Consider the following 21,585-nt stretch of genomic DNA (forward strand, 5'->3'; position numbering starts at 1 on the left):
ATCGAAATCCACGTATTTCTAACGCAAAAAAGATCTTAACAGCCCCATTCTATGCGCAATTCTGAACAAAAATACTTCAACAAATTTTCATCTGACGCAGAAATAACGAAACGGCATAAATTCTACCAATTTACCGTCGCGATGTTATCTGTTCTCGCCCCCAGGTGTGAGAGGAGAAATTCAGCTTCTGCTCTCACATATACCGTAATAAAAGGCAATCTATGAATTGCATCCAAGAAAATGACTGGATCCTTTGTGCGTGATTACTAAAACGTCGAGTCAGTGAAATCTCACAGCACAAAATAATATGCAAAAAAAGCGGATATATTTTGGAATCGAAGTGCTTTTATTACAGCCTGAAGACTGTCTATTTTTCCAATAATACTTCATGGCCGAGTAACCGCACGTCACACAAACGATTAAACATTTGATGAATATTACAGCGGATATACGCATATCGCAATCTCTGTTCATGGTCCGTGCATAAACTTAATACACAAGTTTTCAAAAAGACAGCAGTGGTTTTAAACAGGGTTTTTAAATACAAGCAGTTTTACGACCGTCCTCATTCGCCAGGGTCGCCTCCGAGCAATTCCCCGCCACGCGCCATAGACACGAACGTCACGAACGAACCGCGTCTCTTCCCTAGCAGCAAGCGGTAGTCATTTTAATGCTTTGGATTACCTACGGATGTTAGGTTCGCTCGCGAAGCCTTGTCGTCGCATCTCTGTTGTTTATGTTAATGGCGCGGAGAGAGTGGACACTTTTTACGCGTTGTCTGTAGCCTTTGTGGCGATCTGGGAGTAATAAGTAAATTGTTAAGTGCGCAACTACGACTTGTTGTTCCACGAATCTCCGGCTCATAGGATCGTTCGAAGCGAGAGGGTTAAGGAACCAGCAAAGAAAATTCGAAAAATCGGAATAGAAGGATAGAGATGGCTTCATCACCGGTCACGGAATTTTATCGTGGCAAAACCCTGTTCATTACGGGTGGTACCGGTTTCCTCGGTATCTGTTTGATTGAGAAATTCCTGCGCTCCTGTCCAGATCTGAAAAATATTTATATCTTACTCAGGCCAAAGAAAGGAAAGAATATCGAAGAAAGGTTAGACGAGTTAACCAAAAATCTGGTACGTAGTTGTGAACTTTATTATTCCTGTATAATAGAGCCTACTTTTACAGTTTCGGAACCGCCTCGGAATCCGTTTTCTCCCCTCACCTTTCGGCCGTCAGCTCTTACATTTTTTTCCTCTTTTCTTTTTCATGTCAAACCCGTTCACAAACCCGTTATGCCGACTATCATTTCTCGAACAGTCGCTCGGTTATCATTTACTTCGATTCCCGCTGTCTGAAGGTGCATTATCATCTTTTTTGACATGTAATTACTGTCTACACATTTCTAGTTTGCACTTATTTACCACATTTCAACCTACTTGTATTCATGATATATTACCGGTGTACGTAATATGTTTATGAAAGCAGATACCCCAATGTCTACGACTTTACGAGCTTGCTACAGTTTTAGTTGATTTGAAATGCGTATTCATTTTCGTTTCTTAAAAATCTTAGGCCTGCATTATATAATAATAAAATTTATATGCATTCTTCATCCCATTTTTGGAATAGTGGCAAATATTATCTTTCCAATTTAGGTTTCTGTATAGTTTACTATCGCTTTAAAAATGAAATATTACTTATTATTGAACGAGTTTCTGAAATAAAAACGTCTTCTTCGACCTCAAATGTCTTGTACTTGATTACTAATATTTCTGTTGATTACTTTCAAGATATTTGAAACACTTAAGGAACATGGTGGTTCCGATCTATTGAATAAGCTGATCCCAGTTGCTGGAGATGTTGGGGAAGATGGTTTGGGATTGAGTGCCTCTGATAGGCAAAGTCTGATCGATAATGTTCAGATCGTTGTCCATTCTGCAGCTACATTGGACTTTGAAGCAACCTTAAGGCCGACTGTGAACATTAATTTACTCGGTACACGCAGAGTTATTCAGCTATGCAAAGAAATCCATGATTTCAAGGTGAGCAACTTTTTTTAGATCTCTTAACCCTCTCTCATACACATAATTTTGCTATCATTCGCTAGTTGCGTATACACATCAGTTTGAACATAATTAGTTTTATAATCGATTTACAAATGTGGGCTGTGAAATCATAAATGTTATTCGAGACCTCGTTTCAATTTCTGTTCGTGAATATGTATAGATTGTCCATAGGTCTTTGAAATTGCCCATGGAAAGACTATTTACTAACCACTGACTATAGCTTTAGCTCTGAAGAAATAAGTAACAAATGAAGGATTAGATGTAAAATTGTATGATTCTTGTGAGCCATCAATATTAATTGCTGTGGAATTATTTGCTACTTTTTTGTGATTGATTTGAATTCCAAATTTCAATAGAACGCACAGCATATTTGTTGGTACCCATAATAAATATTAATTACAGGTACTCGTTCACGTGTCCAGTGCCTACGTAAATTCCGCCATCTCCGAACCAGTTGAAAAAGTCTATCCTGCACCTGCAGAGGTTGAAAAAATCATCAAAATGGTGAAGGATTTAGATGATAAGGAATTGGACATTGCCACACCTGGTATTCTGGGAAACCATGCAAATAGTTACACGTTTACAAAACATCTGGCTGAACACGAAGTTCTCAACGCATCTATATGCTCAGCCATTGTGAGACCATCCATGAGTTAGTTGAAATTCATTTTACTGCAATCTTTACAGGTTTATAAGAAATGAAAACCTGGTTTACCAAGGATTATGCAAAGTTTTAAGTGATTTAATGACACTATGCTATATAGAGAGTTACTGCAACGATAAAATACTATCAAACATTCGAAAGTTTAATCATACTCATAATATTTTGAAGAGTTCAAACTAGTGACACATTGCAGTTATTCTTAATTTTGTTTATTTTATGGTTAGCAGGTACTTTGATACGTTACTGCAACGTAACAGTAGGTTTGGAAATATTTTCTTATCATCTGTAAATTGGTTTTTTCCTAACAAAATCCTGATTGCGGCTAGGTAGTAAAAATGTGGATATCTGACAATGCGTGGAAAGAATTTTTGAAGGGTGAAAGCTTCTAATTATACAATACTAACTCAAATCTACAATTTCCACATACATCAACATGTTACTAGAAAGTGAAAGTCACTTTTTATTTATTTAGAAAATTTTTTCACTTTGCATTAAATCTTCATTCTTGGGCCTGTTAACTCCTAAAGAAACGAGTTCTGTTGGAAGCTAAACTCTGTTAGAGACCTCCTCTTGCAGAGTAGGTGTGCAGTACATTGTCAATAACAAAAAAGCGGGTGCAAAATCAACACTGTTAAAAGTGTTGGTATATGTATTGCGAATTTGAACTACAGCATGTTAAAATATAATTAGACACTCCTATTAGTGCGACAGCATCAGTATTTAAAACAACTTATTTACAATGATACAGTTTTACAAACTTATTTTTTTATTCTGTGTTTCATTTGAAGTTTTAATTTATAAAAACAGACAGTGGAGTTTTTGATATGCATAAACTTACTTACCACTGATAAACACTCCACAATTTGTAAGATAGTAAATTATGCATTTGCTGCTCGGTTTATAGATACGTTTTTTCTTAATAACACAAAGTTTCTCATGCCTTGAGTACATAAGTATTCTGAAATTATTCATTTTCATGATTATTGCATCATACCTGAGCTGAGGATACTATTCCAAATTATTGACAAATTCTAACACCTTAAGCCTTGTCTAGAGTAATGAAAGAGAATTGAAGCATTTCTTGGATGATCCAGAGTCAAGCTGTTCAATGCACGATGAAATCAAAAAGATAACTTTGAGCAATGTAGATGTAGTTGACCTCCATTAAATATTACAGTAACTGCCGCGTGGAAGGAGCCAGTACCTGGATGGACGATATCCAAAAATGGTCCGCAAGGTTTTCTAATGGGAGCTAGTAAAGGTGTACTCAGACGACTGCCTGTTGCGTCAGCTCTGATTTATGACTACATTCCAGTCGATGTAGTAGTAAATAGTTTGATTGTTGCTGGATATAATGCGGACCGTGAACGGTAATTGTTGCGATTTTTAGATGGTGTCAGTGTTGCCTCAAGTCAAAGTTACCTTGTGATTGAATCGCTTTTCAGAAGAGTCAGTCATTCATACTTCTACCAATTGATCATATTGATTTTTTTTTCATGTCACAGTGAAGCTGGATTGAAGGTTTACCATTGTACGTCGAGTACCTGCAATCCCTTCAAATGGGAAAAGGTTGAAAGCCACATTAATACTTATCTTCATCGTTACCCTCTGCGTAGCGCCGTGTGGTACCCGTACCTTAAGCTTCTGCCTTCATTGTTACTGTTCAGAATCTCTGCAATTTTTGTCCACATGATTCCGGCATATATTCTCGATACAGTTACACGTGTGTTTGGTGGACGGCCCATGTAAGTTTGTGCTCATGTTACGCTCTAAATTCTTTCACTATTGTATAGTCAAACTCTACTGTTAGAATATAACATTCTTTCTCCTACATTATATATATATGGGGTATTTAACACCAAATCGACGAGGGTCTGACCTTGAACCTCTTGGATTTGCTCCGCAATTTTTTATATTGTTCCGACTCTAAAATGCATGTTTTCAAAAATCATAAGTAAAACTGAAGAAAAATTCCAGTATATTAAGAGTTGGAACAACAATCGTTAACCAAATCCAAGATGTGGGGAGTCAGACCTTGGTTGATTGGGCACGGAAAGCCCCATATATATCTACCTGTATAATATTACCGAAATACTTAGGTATTCAGTTGTGCATGCAAAGCTCAATATTCAAAAACTTTATTTTTTCTTTATCGAGGAGATAACAGTAATAGTAATGAATGGTTTTAATTTGGTTTGAAACCACAAAAAAAAAAAATGAATAAATAAATAAATAAACTTGGAATACGATATTTCACAGATTGGTACGTCTACACACAAATGTTAACAAATCATTGAGTCGTCTAGAGAAATTCATTTTTACCGAGTGGAAATTCAGTAATGCTCGGCTTCTTGAATTAAATGCAACTCTATCAACAGTCGACAAGGATAAATTTATTTTGGACATTAGATCGTTAAAATGGGAAGATTATTTTAATGATCTGGTACAAGGAGTTAGGAGGTACCTCAGTAACGAAAGTCCAAAAAATCTGGGAAAAGCTCGTTCAAAAGATAAAGTGTATGTATGAACTAGATTCTGGTAAATCTTTACATTCTTTCTATTTCTACTTTTTCGGTGTCTAAGGAGGTAAATTATGCGGTGATTTGTCCTTGAAAGTGACTTAATACAATTTTCTATTAGACATCACTCTTTCAGAATGCATGTGATGAATTTATTACAATATTTAATATATATTAGGAGCAGTTAACAAATTTGGTATCCTTATGATTTCAGATTACTGGTCGCACATTTGGTTCTACAAGCTGGACTAATGGGTCTGGTTTGGTGGATCTTCAAATTTTTGTTAGCCTCAACTTGGACAAAAACAGGATTGGTTGTTCCCTTGGCATACATGATCTTCAGTTTATTATAAATATCTAAATATTTTTACGTCAAATATTATGTTGTATAACAACGATGTAATCGTAGGCTGCATTCGTCCTAGGCGCTTTGAGCGCTGTGAGCGCCACTTTCTATAGCATTTTATACGTGATGTATACATATAGACATATGCTGAAAGCGCGTGAGCGCCGAAGTCGAACGCATCCATAATAATTAAGTCAACTAGGTTTCAATGGAATATGGGAAATAGTTTAAGCAATATCATCGCCTATTCGAATAGTTGAAGGTAATATTGGAGGAAAAGATATTTTGATAATTGGTGAGAAATCGTATTTTTAAGATTGTGAATAATTTTGAGTGGCTGCAGAAAGTGTATATGTAGTTAGAATTAAGCTAAAAACGGTAAAGCAATTAGCGACATTCTTATATCTGATGAGGTTTTCGAAATTTCACTTCATATCGAACCAGATCATTTTATTGAGATCTCTTGACAAATGTACACAATTTGATAATTTGCATCAACTGGTCTTTCACTCAAAGTCGACTCGTTATGTTTCGAGTAATTGAATCTCTAACTTTTCACGGCATTTAAAATGAACTTATTAAGTGTTATACTGTTGTTATTATTGTTACTATTAATCTCATAAGAGTTGGAGTGGGATATGTTTTTATATTCGTTTAGGTACACAAATACAAAGATATGCTTTGATAAAAGCCTACGATCGAGTTATTCTTTAAATAAGGAAGCTGCATAGATCATCATTTGCAGTCTTTCTCTCTTTTAATTAGTTCTCCGTGACGAAGTACTTTTGTCGAGTTTCATACAGCGACGTATTCTATTTTGCAATCTATCAACTTGAATCTCAAATATTTCTACCATTCAAGTGTGAACTTGTTTTAACAATCATATTCAGTTATTCATATTACATGTACATGCGAATGCTACTATATCGCCTTTTTAAAATAATATATCCATGGATGGATGGATTCCAGTCAGATAAGGTAGATATGCCAGATAGATTCAAAGCGTCTGTCTCGGGGGGGGGGGGGGGGGTAGACTTAACAAAGGCTCGCGGAATATATACTTGACAATAATTTGGATGCAATCTGCGTCTAAAATCAAAAAAAAAAAAGGTTATCGTTATTTTCTGAACGCCACTTTTTTCAATATCATGGTATTGCACCTGGCTGATTATGGTAAAAATGAATTTTGCACCTCTCGGGTTATCAATGAAAAAGTAAGTTACTGTCACCACGGAGCAAATGGAGAAGAACGACGTGATTTGGAAAAAATGGACAATCGTGTAAATTATATACAGGTAACCGGGTAGGTAGGTGGTCGTTTCGGGATCCGCCGTTTATGCATGTGCGTGCAAGTATCTTTCTTCAACGTATCATGGTCAAAATAATTCAATGAACATCCTTCAACGTTAGTGGAAATCCCATTGACAGGGAAAAATTAGGCGCTATCTAGACTATCTGTAGGAACTCTAATGCTATCAATATTTGGATTGCAAATTCAGGATTAACTGCTAACTGCGATGGTTATTGTGCTTTGCCTTACCCACTACTTTTGGGGTGGTAAGTAAGGATCGGTTACCAACATGCGTTTACAAAAATCTGTTTCGTGCCAGAAGGAATCAATTTGGATTCGCAATCTTATCGCGCTAAAAATGAAGAAATTGCCCGAGCAAAATTTCAATCCTCTGATGTCCACTGAATGATGTCTGGTGTCCAACCCTAATAGCGTAGGTGATCTCATGCACGATTCAATGATAATATAAATAAGTCATTGTGATATATTGGTGTCGAAACTGCTTTTTTCGTACTTCCCACGAGATTCGGGTTTTTTCGCTGACGCAATTTCTCGAATCAAATTCATCGTTATTTGAATAGTTGGCGCGTTTGCCTTGAACTTAAAAGCATATGCGATATGCAACCTCTAATCGGAGGTGTGAGGAACGAAACTCATCGTTAGACGACTGAATCGTGATCAGTGCTGTGTAACCGATTAATGTTGACCGAAGCATTTTAACGAATATGAAAATAATATTATTTTTCTTTTTGCGTCGCGAAACTCAGGTGTATGGAATGTTTTCGCAATTTTCAGATGAATCAGGAAGAGAAAGATGCTGAATAAATAGTGTGAGGAGAAATCACGTCCGCTTATTATTGCGGAATGAAGCGATGAAGTCATAAAATACTTTCTTATTAAACATGAAACAATAAATCTGTGCGAATATGTATGTCAATCATTATATGAAAATGCGGTACGAAAATGAATTTGAAAAAATGGCTTTTATTGTAATATAAATTGTTTATTGTGCATTCCGAGTCGAGAAAAAACTTTCTAGGTACAGCGGAAAAAAGTTTCGGAAATGTATCAAAACAATTTGTTTGAGATATCTTATATTCTACCTTCCGAAAACATTTTGAACATTACGTTTCAGACAAAACATAAGAAAGCTCTCGATATATTTTACTCGATATTACAAATTTCTCGACACAAAATATTCTTTGAATGCTTTATCAGCAAAATTGAATATGCGACATCACAATAATATATTGAAATATCCAAAATGAAATATTCCAGAAATGTGCTGCAGTGTGAAGAAAGTATTCAAATCATCCTCGCAATATTTTGTATATTTTTCACGAAATGTATAGCAAAATATCTGATATCAAACATCCTGAAGAGTTTCGATTATTTTTGCTCACAATCGGTTTTTGTTTTTTCCTCCCATGAACTACGCTATACAATATCAATTATTATCATTGTGCTACTTACTATAAGTACCTATTTGATATAATTAGTGAAAGATAAATGAATATTTTTACCTGAAATTGAAAAATATTTTGAATGAAAATATAAATTATCAAAAAACTTTTCCGCCATCAAGACTACGTCCTGAAATTTACAAAATTTTGGCTTCAAATGCACTGTTCAACAAAATACGAAATATTCGATTAATCGTTTTATTTTTATCAATTTAATAGAGTCATGTTTGATTATTTTTAGCTTATTGTTAGTGGCCATCGCTACCCCGCCGGCCCCTGCACAGGTGATCTCAAAATGTTGAGGAAGCAACTCACTAGCGACGAGAACTAACCAGATACCTATTTACCGGATCATTTATAAGTTGTGCAAACGACGCTATTGCGACCCTAGTCTTGAGGGGTAACAGCACTGTAAAAACAAAAGAAAAGCACCTTTTTGAGAATTTGATTTTGGATGGTAAAGAAGATAATAAGATGATAATATTTGAGGAAGTTATTAGGTATATATTTAAGTACAATACAAAGAATTATTATCAACCAATATTAAAAAATGGCGACACTGGAGTCATTTTCGCGAAACATCATGAATTTCGCGGCACGCAATGTAACTGGTGCAAATTTGAATTAGAAAAAAAATCACTCAATTTAAATATTATTAGCTACAGAAATACCTAAGAAATTTTTACAAAATTGATTTTTGATTATTTGGAGAGTATTTGAATTTTGATGTTCAATTTTCGATCAAAGAAAGGGCACTTATTCGTTAGTAAATAATGTTTAAATTAACTTATCGAAAATCCCGTACGCATTTCGGTAGCTATTAATATGTAGATTAAGTGATTTTTTTTCCAAATTCAAATTTGCACCAATTACACAGCGTGCCGCATGTCTCGCGAGAATGGCTCCAGTGTCGCCATTTTTTAATATTTGCTGACACTATAATAATTAGTTGTATTACACTTAAATATATGCCTAATAAATTTCTCAAATATTATTAGCTTTTCTTCCATGAAAAAAAAAAGTAAGTGCTTTTTTTTAGGTTTTTACAGTGGTGTACCCCTTAAGTTCTGCGCTACTGACATTACGGTAGGTGCGAGACGAATTGCACAATCATCGAATATGATCTAGCGTTGATTATTGCAAATTCTTGCAAGTACGTGACGTCACGGAACAAGTGGCGCAGAGAGTCTGCGTTGAGGCAGTCCGGAAAAAGTTACAACACTCTTTGTTGTTACGCTATCGCTAATAGTCGGTTAGTCGTAGAAGAAAAATTTTGTAAGCTTTTGCGAGCGTTCAGTTGCGGCAAAGGCTTAAATTAGTGAGACGATCGGGAAGAATTTCGCAGCGTGGAGGTCGTCCGTTTGTTTTGGTTTCCGGGGATTTTTGGTTCTCGAGGACAAATTCCGACTCCGGGTTAGTTTTTTGACACGAATCGCGAGTCTTCTCTCGTATACAATTTAGGAAACCTTGCAAGCAGCGTCGTTGCGGGGTTTTCCGTGATATTTCGAATCTCGTTCCATTTATTTTTCGTTAGTTACAGCAATTATGGTAGTTTTAGTTAGTTTACGCGATTAGCAACTTACATAACGTCTTGCGTTAGAAGAGCGCCAATTCGCTAAGTTAGTTTATTTCTCTCTGATTGTATTGCTTTTCGATTACGTTAAATTTTAAGTTCTTTTCTTATTAGTTCGGTAAGCTAAGTCATTTGGTAGTGTTCGTGCTTACGCGCAGAATACCTTAGTGTTCTATTCTTTTGTTATTCATTTTGCAATCTCGATTGTAAACTGTCGATTTTGGAAAATTTGACTTATACCGCAAGGACGTCAAATTTATTTTCCCGTGTTTTCTCTGTCTTATTCTATGTTTCCATCAAATCGTCCCACCTCCTCTCCACAATACCGCGCTAGCGGGAGCTGTCGCTAAATAGCGGATTAGCCAGTAGCGAGTTCAAAAGTTGCCGTAGCAATAACACCTTGCGCCCAATAAAATTATTCGCGACGTTAACAGCTGATCTGAGGATCATTGTGGGTGTCAAATCATTGTATGCCATAGAGAGCAGCCATCTGTTTATCCGGGCTGGGCGATTGTAGGGAAAGCTAGATTACAACATATGTAATATAAATAATATAAATATATGCATAAATATAGGTATAAAGTTAGAAGAAATAACGCAGATAGAACCGTGTTACAGAAATCCACAATTGAAATCGTGCATCAATTTTATAAGTGCAATGTAATGTCATATTCGAAATACTTTCACCCGTTTTCAGGCGTATTGAGCTAAAATATTTACTGTGAAATCTTGCTTGTACGTTTTTTGAGGAGTATTGCAATTATGACGTTTAACTAGGAATAAGGCTAAAGTGAATTCTTCTCAATTTATGTTTATAAATGACTTCATAGTCATATCGTTTTGTGATTGCATGCGTAGCGAAATTGACTAATATTATCGAATGAATATGAATATGAGACGTAACTCGAATCAATATGTACATTAAACCTAACTCGTATAAACAATTCTATGAAATCTTCATTTATTGCTCATACGCTATATACGTATGAGTTAAAAAATCACAGATATATCTTGAGAAAATTATCAGAAGAGTAACAAATTTTTCAAGAGACATCGAAAAAAGTGTTCAGTATTTTATTTCTCGCTAACGAATGCTCGTTCTATGAAATGCCGAAACACGGCTCTGTTAGGATCGGCTAAAAAGTTTGTTAATTTATACTTGCTAAGAACAGCTTTTCCTTTTGTGCAAATTGCCCTTGTAGCTGCCTTTCTGCGAGACCAAACTTGGTCCTGACACTGATTGTGAATCAGACGATGTGAGTGAGTACGTAATCGGTAACCAACCGCCCCACAAAGAGCAGAATACAAAGCAGCTTATAAAGTATTCTGTGCTAAAAGGACGGTCTCCAGTACGCCGCAAATCATTCAGCTGGTGACTGGTCGATCGTACCGTCAAATTTCTCCTTTTTCATCACATTTTTAACGTCTCTGACAGTCAATCGCTACTCAAGCTATAACAATAAGTTCGCGAGGATACCCGAAGATTGTTGCAACAAAGCCCAAGTAATTGGCTCGAAACCATTCATCTCGAAACAATTAGTGAGTGACAAAATTTATCAGTGATTAATCAATTGTTCAATATTATAAGAAATAACAGTGGGGAGGTACGATCGGTTTTAGAAGTCGGTATTGATATAGTGGAAATTTAACGCTATTTGATCATTTTTATGAATCTATATAATATTTGAGTCGACAAATTGATATCGATGCCATGTAAATGAGGGTAGCAATCTGTTATTGTTGTCGTTATTATTATACTTTTTGTGAACCATATTTTTTTTTTTTTTACAGTTGGGAAAAAGATGATTCGTGAACCATCGATACCAGAATGGTTGAAAAACAGAGGGATACTAGTCACTGGGGCGACTGGTTTTCTGGGAAAAGTTTTAGTTGCAAAATTGCTAATGTCTTGTCCACAAGGTGGAAATATTTATCTATTGGTGAGAGAAAAAAGAGGCCAGAGTCCAAAAGCAAGACTCCATACACTGATACAGGTAAAATAATTTTTTTTTCACCTGTCTTCTGAACTCTAATAGTAATGTAGGTAAAAAATTCATCTTCGGCTCACTGGATAAAATTCTAGGTTTCAGTATTTTTGTAACAATGTTTTTGATTTTCTCAAATGGTGATACAAACAGTGATTGAATATATGCGGTACTTGAAAATCATAAAACATGAAAGGAATGTGCGGGTAGTTTTGACGAGATAAATGGTTTGATGTAGTCATTGATTTATAACAGTTTTCTCTACTGAGATTTGGTCTTAATCTGAATCCAAATTACACCAGCTGCAACGTATAGCTTTTTGGATTCGATTTGTAGATGACTTGAAAAAAAAGTGATAAACTCACAATTTACGTACAACAATCTGCCTCAAAAGTTCAACCTCGGCTTCGGTATTGCTCAGCAATAACTATTTTCGTATCGAGGGCGTGAAGTGTTATACCCGTAATGCGAACAATATTTTTCGTTCTAAGTAGGCATAAAACGCTATCTTATGATCTGGGCGAGGGCGTGAAATCTCGTTTTCGGTCTTACATGACGAAAATATTACTTTTGAGCCTGCTCGATGCAGAAAAAAAGACCATGATGCAGCAGATCATATCACACATACTGATTTTCTGATAAACGCAAATTTTCAGGGTACGAATTGACGAGTGTAGACCACTAATTTCGGGGTACTTTAGTCGTGGGGGTACGGGGTGTCAATTACGTGTAAGATGAATAATGTACACAGGTATTATGCACTCGGGATTCATCCTCGAATTAGGTCAGATGAATAATATTTACTTAATTTTGGCAAAGAGACAAGGATGACCGTTAATATTTATATCGTATGGGTATGAAGCCTTGAAAATCGAATGTGCAAGTCGTTGCGCTGACGATGTGCCAACGAGTATAAACACGCTACGAAAATCATAATTATTTTCCAGTGACAGTCACATTTTTTTTTCTCTCATTTTACCGTTTCGTTAGAAATTCGGTGCCGTATCCGCACTACGGGACGAGTTCGACTACAAACAAATAGGATGTGTTTACGTTTCCATTCATTGCACAATGTTTAAGAATTGCGCTTGTGTACACTTCAAAATTGAGTTGCGTACGAGTGTCAGTTACGTTTTCTTTTCAAGGTATCGCCAAAAAGCCGAAGTACGTTGGGTTAAGGACACAGGACACTCGACTAAGACCTGCACTGCAAACACTTGGTCATGCATTATAAGGTTGTTTCAATCGCTCAAGTGTAGTGCATGGCTGTAATACGGTGATTGCCACCCACGAATCATGATTACGATTGATAGTCGTTCATCATATTGATTAAAGTTATTTTCAATTCGAATCACAGGCTATAGGTATGAGGACTCTTATACAGACTTTCACGAAGGGGTTGCGACTATAATTCCTTCAGGAGATCGTCTCACCGACGCTTCCAGAATTGTTTCACTTCCCTACTTATGTACCTACTTATTACTTACGCCTCGGCCTTTACTGTTGCAAATGTGAAAGTTTCAGCGTCTCAAGCGATACTTAAAGCGAGCAAGATATACGGTCTATAAGGTGCCAAGAAAAAAAAACATGGGAATAGATGCTACGCACCAATAGTCAGTTGTTATCTTTGAACTATGGTTGAGCAATGGCTCATGGTAGTGAATGTCTTCACGTATTACGGCCACTGAAATGGGCAAAGCTACATACTTGTATAATTACATAATATGAGCACCTTTCTTTACATTCAGTACATGTAAACGACATTTTTTTATTTTCAATTTTTACCTCGCGTGGGTAAATTATACCCGGCGGCACATTGTCTTCGTCTCGGCCAACGTGAATAATTATTATTGATTTCTATGAAGCATGTTCCGTTTTAATAACGTATAACATAAGGCGACGAGAGAAAGTATGGAATGAATCTTATGATCGGTGTCATCATACCGCCCGTAGCTTTGGGATGCGCATGCTGTTAATGCTAACCGGTTAATAAATCATTGGCATTAGACACGAACGTGTACTTATACGGCCTTGTTTCTTTTTCTTTTTTTTTTAGGTAACATACGAATAGAAACGATCGTGATTTACGAGTTCATTCTTATTTTTCAGCAAGAACCTTACAGAGTTGTTCGCGAAAATCATCCTGAACGCCTGAAGCGACTTGTTGTCATTTCTGGGGATACAACCGTCGAGGGTCTCGCCCTTTCCCCCGAGGACAAGGATCGTCTGATGAAGGATGTTTCCGTTGTTTTTCACATGGCTGCCAACGTGAGATTCGATCTTTCCCTACGGGCTGCTATCAACATGAACACCAAAGGGACCGCGAATCTCATCAAAGTTGCAAAGCAGGTACACATCGAAAAAGTTCAGAGGCATTTTTATGCCGTACCTACCGTTTGATTATAACTTCTTGACCCCGAATCGGATCATCAGAGTTGAAATATCGAATTGTTCGTAACGAAGTGTACTTCTTAAAATAAAATTCACGAAAACTTTACAGCAAGTTCAGAACTGCGAAATCGTGCCTCAAAATTTAAAAACCAATTTCTCGAAAGGTATGACCTTCTTGAATGTTTTTTTCAGTTTACCATTATTCTCAGCATGCAAAAGAACAGTTTACGCGAATGCCGATGATTGCCATATTTTTGGAATATTCCTCGTGAATTTTTATGTTATGATATTGCATTTATCGAATATCTCTCGCAACAAAAGAGAAAACACGAACTGCACCGTCGTCTTGCGAAACAACTCAATGCAGTTTTATTTTTGACATCCAATCGACAATAGATTTCTTGCCGTTTCATATTATTCTTTTGAAACGAATTGCAGAGAAATTTCATAAAATGCGGTACGGTTCGTGTTATAGCTTTATGCACGTATGCAGGTTTTTTCGAATTCGAGAGACTACGAATTTTAACATTGTAATATTACTTTCGAAATAAAATTAAATCAGGATTCTGAATGTTCATTGTTGATGAGTTTCCTATTGAAGTTCCGATTTGCTTGTATCATTCTAACACAGTGTAAAAACGATTTGAGAATCCTGTTGCTGTGGATATTCGATAAATGAAATATCAATAATTTAAAAATTCATAATATTAAAAGAAAAGATAGCTAGCATCGGACCCTGCTTGAACTGTTCGTTTTTATGCTATAAGAATTGAATTTTTTTTTAATATTATGAATTCCCGCAGTAATCACTATACTTTTCTAAAAACGTGGTTTCAATTTTGTATAGTTTTGAAATTATTGTTAATTTTTTTTGTGTTACTTTTCGAAAAGTTCATAACAATTTCTACAATTAGATGATCCAATTAATTAGGTATTCAGAAGTTATAGTCAATTGAGAATATTCTTCACAACGGATGTCGTCAAAATCCATGATTTTATATCTCAAAAACTGCATGAGACAAAAACCTAAAAAATACCGAGAGTGTCTTCTTTGTCTTAAATAATGGAGTTAAAAAAAAGATATATAAAAAGACAGCCAAAAAATCGAATCGGGTGAGGGTTGGACGACGGTGGAGTTTGTATGGACTTCGATTTCCATTATTTATTCCATTCAAGTGTATATCATGATTAGAATTCCAGAAGTTGCCACATGTACCCAGGTTTTTACCTGTTCAATTTTTGGTTGACTGTTGTGGGTTTAATGCTGATCGCGAGTATCGGAGATGTAATGTCAAATATTCGCAGACGTAATTCATGAAATTGGCAATTATAACTTGTTTCGAGGCAAAACCCGCAGAACTATTATCAAATGATGAGATATTGCCTCGCGGGAAACTGGCCTACATCTTTGTGAATCGAATGTAATCTTGTCATTCACTTCAGTTTAGCTGCCGACCATGTGGTTTTAACCCATTGAAATTTAGGAACACGCCATTAACGCTGCATATCATTCGTTTTTGTGGATGCGTATCAAGCGTCCCCTAATTATAGGCAATTCAGGGTACCAGTTCACTCTAATTGTAGGCAGCTCCGAGCATGGTGTAAGGAAATAAGGTGGTTCTTCCCGTTCTTGCGCATCACTGCCGCTCCGGCCAACGAGAACGTTCCCCCACATGACGTCATTTTGAGCACTATTCTTAAAAGCTATAAAACACAGCCATTCATTCTTACATCCAGCGAATCTTATTTTATGGGGGAATAACATTCAAATGTTAAATAATTAGTTACAGAAGTTATATTGTACTTTTTACGTTAGAAACGAAATTTTTGTCGTTACGTCATGTGGGGATCACGTGACTTTACTAATGCGCATCTCCGTCTAGAGCTAACCTTGTGGCCTCGTATCATATGGTACCGAGTTTTGCAGCAGCAAATGTGTGCTACAAATGAAGAACGGAATTGCACAGAGTGGACCTTATAGTCCGCATCTACGAAAACGCACGATATTCGTTTGAAACTAATTGTGGCCAATCATTTAATCCTACGCATCAAATTCCTATGGTCCTTTCTATAACTGCCTTCTTTTCAGCTGCCAAACTTGATATCCCTGATTCACGTGTCAACGGCTTACTGCCATTGCGGGCAAACTCGTCTCGAGGAAAGGGCTTACGCCCCAAACATGTCACCGGAATTTGCAATCGCTGCTGTTGACTCCATGAGCGACGACCTATTGAAGCCTGTGGAGTGCAAATTGCTAGCTCATCAACCCAACACCTACGCTCTGAGCAAATGTCTCAGCGAAGACCTGATGGTCAGGTCTGGACTTCCGGTAGGCATCGCGAGACCTTCCATTGGTAAGCCGTTCGCATTCCATAGTTGCGAATTGATCTCTCTTCGATATTTGTACGATCGCGGATGCAAATTATTGACTTCTCCTGCACAGTGATCGCGTCTTGGAAAGAACCAGCGCCAGGATGGGTGGATAACTTGAACGGACCAACCGGTTTGATAGTAGCCGCGGGAAAAGGTGTGATCCGGTCGATGCACTGCAAGAGTGAATATCTTGCGGACCTAATGCCTTGCGATATCGTGGCGAACGCCGTGATCGCCCTTGCCTGGAAGGTGGGTTTGGAAAGTTCCTGTAAACCGATTTTCGTCAACGTTACGGAGAGCGGACGAAATCCAATCACCTGGGCTGATGCCCTGAATGCCGGCAGAAGGCATGCTCTGTCAAATCCATTTTCAGGTTTGTAATACGTGCATGAATATCGTGCACAGTCTGCAGATCATCGATCGGTGCGCGAACGATTTAAATATCTAAATTCCGACCTTACCGACTCATGATAATCCGTGATCGAGTCATTGAATCGCAAATTTTCTACAAATCACCGCCGCTAACATTATACGTTTACTCCATTAGTCGGCATTGGCAATTATACAAATACCTACCAGAGTACGTGGGTATAATATGCATGCTTGCTCTGTTTTTAACTATTCATGATTTTCTGTTTAACTCGTTCCATTCGTTCATGCCGATTATTCGAAGAATTTAAATGAACAACACCACGATGATTCAGAAAACTATTTTTCAATACTTTACGCATGAGTTTCTTTCTTAAAATTACACTGTTTCGGTGAAAGTTATAATGAGAAACTGTACGATATTACAATGCATAATGAAATTCGGTGTGAACTTGCGTAAGTGTGTATCAACATACCGAGTGAATGGTTAACTATTTCCCTTCATTTTCGTAAAGACGCTCATCATTGTATGATTTGAACTTATTTTAATTACATCACCAATGCATAATTAAATGGGCAATTGTTTGCAAATTATTTGGTTCGGTTGATTGTGCGATCACTGCACAATCCTTATTCTAATAATTTTTATTCTTCAACTTTCAGGCCCACTCTGGTATCCAGGCGGTAGATTCACTTCCTCAGCAGTTCTGCATTGGTTTGCTGTGATATGCCTTCACCTTCTACCTGCCTACCTGTTGGATCCTTTGATATACTTGAGCGGGAACAAACCTTTTTTGGTCAAGCTTCAAGGGAGAGTTTCTACCGGGTTGAGCTTGCTGCAATATTACACGACCAAGGAATGGGTCTTTTTGTGAGTAGAAATCTTCCTTTTACAATACGGCTTGATTTAGTTTTTTATATACAAAATTCAGTCACTAAATTTCTTGCCTTTTTCGAAAAGTTTCATTTTCTCACAGCTTATATATATTAATCAATGGTTAGAAATATTATAGTCTACAAATGGAATCCGATAAATCCCCTCGAAGTACTAGGAAATAAATTATTGATTATATAAGATATAATTGCAGCAAAAAAAACAAAAGTTAGATAAAAAAAAACTTGGGCATTACATCTTCAAACAACTTTAACGTCACAAAAAGTATTTTTATATATTTGCATACCCGTTATAGTCTCGGGAAATTTCGTGATCATTGTTCGTTCCAAGGTAAGAGGTCATAGTCTGACATACGTGACTACATTACACTTTTATCGTTATCGCCGTCCGGTTTAGAGACGTCGTTTTGTAATGGGACAATTGCAGGAAATAAAAGATCGCCCTGAACTCGTCTGAACATATTCAACTGATTGGCGTCCAATTACACAATGTATTTCAATTCAATTCTGTTAATTCCAACATTTCCTGATTTTATTTTACCTTGTATAACATCGCGATGAAATAGTAGAATTTGAATAACTGAGAATCCTGTTATCCTTGATAAAGCGAGCGGGAAGTACAAGGTATCGATAAGCATCATATAAATACGGGCTGGTGGTTCGGAGGATATAATATATAATAATGTAGGTATAATTTCGCTAGTCTTATTTTATGACTTTATACCGTAAATTCTCAGACTATTAGAATCATGTGTGAAATTCGAGACACGAAGTTTTATGGTAATCCTGACCACGTCTACAAATCACTGGATTCCTTATGTACGTGAATTTCAGAGAAACAATTGAATTGCTGGCGAAAAAAATTTGCTGATTTTTGGATCTTTGTTGTAGGAATGACACGTTAAGAGATCTGCAGGATCAGTTATCCTCCGAGGACAGAGCAATATTCTTCATGGACACGAAGGACATATGCTGGGACGATTATCTCTACGAATATATTCTGGGCATCAGGAAATACTGCCTAAAAGACGACCCGTCGACTTTACCTCGAGCAAGAAGAGTTTTTCAGTATTTATACATCGCCGATAGAATATTGCGAATTGCTTTTGTAGGATTCATCGCATGGTTCTTATACTCATGGTTCGCGCCGGCAAGGGCGGGCACAGCGTCGATAATCGAGATGCAAGATTCATAGTTATATTTTTCCTTGTATCTTTCACGTCATGTCGTGCCCTGCGGGTATTTGCCGTCCGCTGTTTATAGTTTGCTAAATCACATAATTATACACATACTGCCAACACATGGACGTATTCAAATTTCACATCCAATTAGACCGCGTGCTCCAATCAGCGGAAGAAAAGGAGAAGAAACTTGTAATAGAAATATCGTGAAACGGTCTGATTGACACCGTATTGTAAATATAAAATTTTTTAAAATAATTTTCAACTACATACTTTGTATATTTTTCCTATACCTCGAGCTTTTATCACTTACGCACTTTTCCAATTCCTTGCTGTACTTCTTAGTCTGGAAATGAACCAATTACAATCAGATCGAACGAGTATAACCAGCACAGCGTCTTCGCCCTATTCTGCCACTCAAATTTAAAGCTGGACTTAACCACCTTCTGAATTTTCACTTGTAACAATTGATTTAAGTGGCTTTACGTAATTTAGTTACGCTCCTGGATAAACTTTGTACGATTTCAATACGAACCCTTCGGTTCTTTAGGACAAATATTATTGTTATTTATTTTTGCAATCTATAGAAATCGGTATTCATCTATATTGCTATCTATTTTTCAATTCCCACTTTCTTTTAGAGAACTAGGTGTCATTATGGCTAACCTTGATGGGGTCTTCTTTGGGTGATTTTCGTCAATCTCTTTTAAACTGAACGATGATTAAATTGTGGTATTCGACCGGTCCGGTTGTTTTCAAGTTATTTGAATAATGGTTGATAAATTCGAAACGTACCGGAGTGGGAAGTTTTTAGGCTACATGATCCATTAAGATCAGCTAGACGAACCTCTGATTGTTTTTCATATCTGCGTAAGAGTTAATTTTCCTGTCGCGCCGGTTACACGCTCTACGGTGACATCAATCGACGTGTCTTGTACTAATAATGGTAAAAACAATATTTTGCAATGTTTGTTTATCAGAATTTGCGCTTTCAGGAATCGACGCGACAGCGGTTCTACTGGACATTCTGATTTCCCACTTGTGCTGGGTCTCAGCCTTCGAATAGCATAAATAACCGTGAATAATAACAGACGCGATTAAAATCATTGAAATTAAAGGCTATATAAGAAGTCATCAAAACAGCATTCAGAAGTACAATCAAGTGTAAGATTTTACTTAAACTTAAGCTATGCAAAGATGTCTATAAAAGACAAAAGGAAAGAAATAGAAGATGAAACGTGTCAGGTTCGCATCTTGACTAATTCAGTCTTAATTATGCGTCGTATATCCAAGATACGTATGTACATTATATCTTATGCTCCACACATCGTGAATAGGCTGCATCACTGATCTCTAGATTAACATAGATATATAATATGGCGGGATGTATGGCATTCACCTTACGTTCTATTCCTACCGGGCTGATGTGATCGCCGGGAAATATCAAACGGTCCAACGATCTATTGTAGGTATTATAGTAACGGGAAGCCGTAAAACACCTTCGATGAAACGATATTGTCGCGAGAAACATGCCGAGATAATAGCATCATTGCAGGTAACCAACAGAATGATTTTTACTGCAAGACTCGTAAATCGAGCAAAGTTGAAGTCCGGTAGAGATTCGAGGTATCCTAATTCTTAGAAAGTTCTGTTACGTAAGTCAGGGATTATCATGGTATAGTTTAAGGGGAATCAACATGGTCGTATTGTCGATTGAAGAAACTTTAAAGCGAGTCAAGGCAAGGCAAATAGAGGAGGGGACGGTTTTTGAAAATTAATTACAGCTGTTCGGAAATTTTGTTGGAAGTATGACCGCAGCTTCTGGAAAGCTGATTCGTCGGCATCGTGACGTGTCGAAATCATTCACTCTCCAATTGACTCGCGTTCGCTACTCGCGCGGTCGTCGCGCACGAAAGTAAAATTGCATCATTGAATGAATAGAGGTCGGGCAGCTTCGCATACGCCGGCTTAGCTTGCCCGTCGATCTTGGAAAGTACTGCCAACCTTAGCGGTCACATTTTACGCAAAATGCCCACATCGCAGTATTTATTGTTAGACCTGCGAAGAAACAGCGCTGATCACTACGCGAATGTTTTGTTTTCTTAGATTAACCACGTGCCTTGTATTTCCTTAATACCGGGGGGTACGATATATCGGTGTGCGCGATGAAAAAATGATCCTTGCCTGTTCCAAATATTTGATGCAACGTAGCGAACGTTCCTGAAATTTTGGAAATATTGAACATGGAAATTTATACGCCTGCATTCGTACGAAAGGAACGTGGTTTCCGTTGGTACAATCGCAATTTCATTTCCGCGGTATAGGGTTCGTTCCAGCACTCACTGCATAGTTGTTGGGCGTTATTTAACGACGAACAAACTGAATTACTGCAAGAATTGTTTATTTACGATTACACCATTACTGAACGCCTAAAAAGCTAGGTGTTTACAACTTTCGACGTTCGTGCAAACGC

At 37.1% G+C, this 21,585-nt stretch overlaps 2 protein-coding genes across 3 annotated transcripts; both read left to right on the top strand.

Annotated features, from left to right (window-relative positions):
- Window positions 1-664: 664 nt before the first annotated feature.
- On the top strand, window positions 665-6,287 carry LOC124217058 (putative fatty acyl-CoA reductase CG8306). Its single transcript, XM_046622307.2, has 7 exons — window positions 665-1,130; window positions 1,788-2,039; window positions 2,466-2,715; window positions 3,905-4,097; window positions 4,233-4,472; window positions 4,987-5,244; window positions 5,461-6,287. Exons 1-7 carry the CDS (start codon window positions 936-938, stop codon window positions 5,597-5,599), a joined length of 1,527 nt encoding a protein of 508 aa, XP_046478263.1. The 5' UTR covers window positions 665-935; the 3' UTR covers window positions 5,600-6,287.
- A 137-nt stretch (window positions 6,288-6,424) lies between these two features.
- On the top strand, window positions 6,425-19,376 carry LOC124217060 (putative fatty acyl-CoA reductase CG5065). Of its 2 annotated transcripts, none has more exons than XM_046622312.2 (7): window positions 6,425-11,458; window positions 11,711-11,913; window positions 14,014-14,253; window positions 16,385-16,649; window positions 16,739-17,041; window positions 17,701-17,908; window positions 18,823-19,375. In XM_046622312.2, exons 2-7 carry the CDS (start codon window positions 11,722-11,724, stop codon window positions 19,124-19,126), a joined length of 1,512 nt encoding a protein of 503 aa, XP_046478268.1. In that variant the 5' UTR covers window positions 6,425-11,458; window positions 11,711-11,721; the 3' UTR covers window positions 19,127-19,375. The 2 variants fall into 2 exon arrangements, with proteins under 2 accessions (XP_046478268.1, XP_046478269.1); XM_046622313.2 differs by lacking the exon at window positions 6,425-11,458 and adding an exon at window positions 11,505-11,523 and having other exon boundaries at window positions 18,823-19,376.
- Window positions 19,377-21,585: the final 2,209 nt, after the last annotated feature.

Source organism: Neodiprion pinetum, chromosome 4 (assembly GCF_021155775.2).
Source record: "Neodiprion pinetum isolate iyNeoPine1 chromosome 4, iyNeoPine1.2, whole genome shotgun sequence".
In the NCBI taxonomy this organism is placed as follows: Eukaryota; Metazoa; Arthropoda; class Insecta; order Hymenoptera; family Diprionidae; genus Neodiprion; species Neodiprion pinetum.

Bases quoted from the DNA above. Each gene is read 5' to 3' on its own strand.
- LOC124217060 (XM_046622312.2), top strand. From the start codon at position 11,722: ATGATTCGTGAACCATCGATACCAGAATGGTTGAAAAACAGAGGGATA. The intron at 14,254-16,384 runs GTACACATCGAA...CCTTCTTTTCAG, and splicing joins TCATCAAAGTTGCAAAGCAG to CTGCCAAACTTGATATCCCT. The intron at 17,042-17,700 runs GTTTGTAATACG...TTCAACTTTCAG, and splicing joins TCTGTCAAATCCATTTTCAG to GCCCACTCTGGTATCCAGGC.
- LOC124217058 (XM_046622307.2), top strand. From the start codon at position 936: ATGGCTTCATCACCGGTCACGGAATTTTATCGTGGCAAAACCCTGTTC. The intron at 4,098-4,232 runs GTAATTGTTGCG...TTCATGTCACAG, and splicing joins TATAATGCGGACCGTGAACG to TGAAGCTGGATTGAAGGTTT. The intron at 4,473-4,986 runs GTAAGTTTGTGC...GATATTTCACAG, and splicing joins GTGTTTGGTGGACGGCCCAT to ATTGGTACGTCTACACACAA.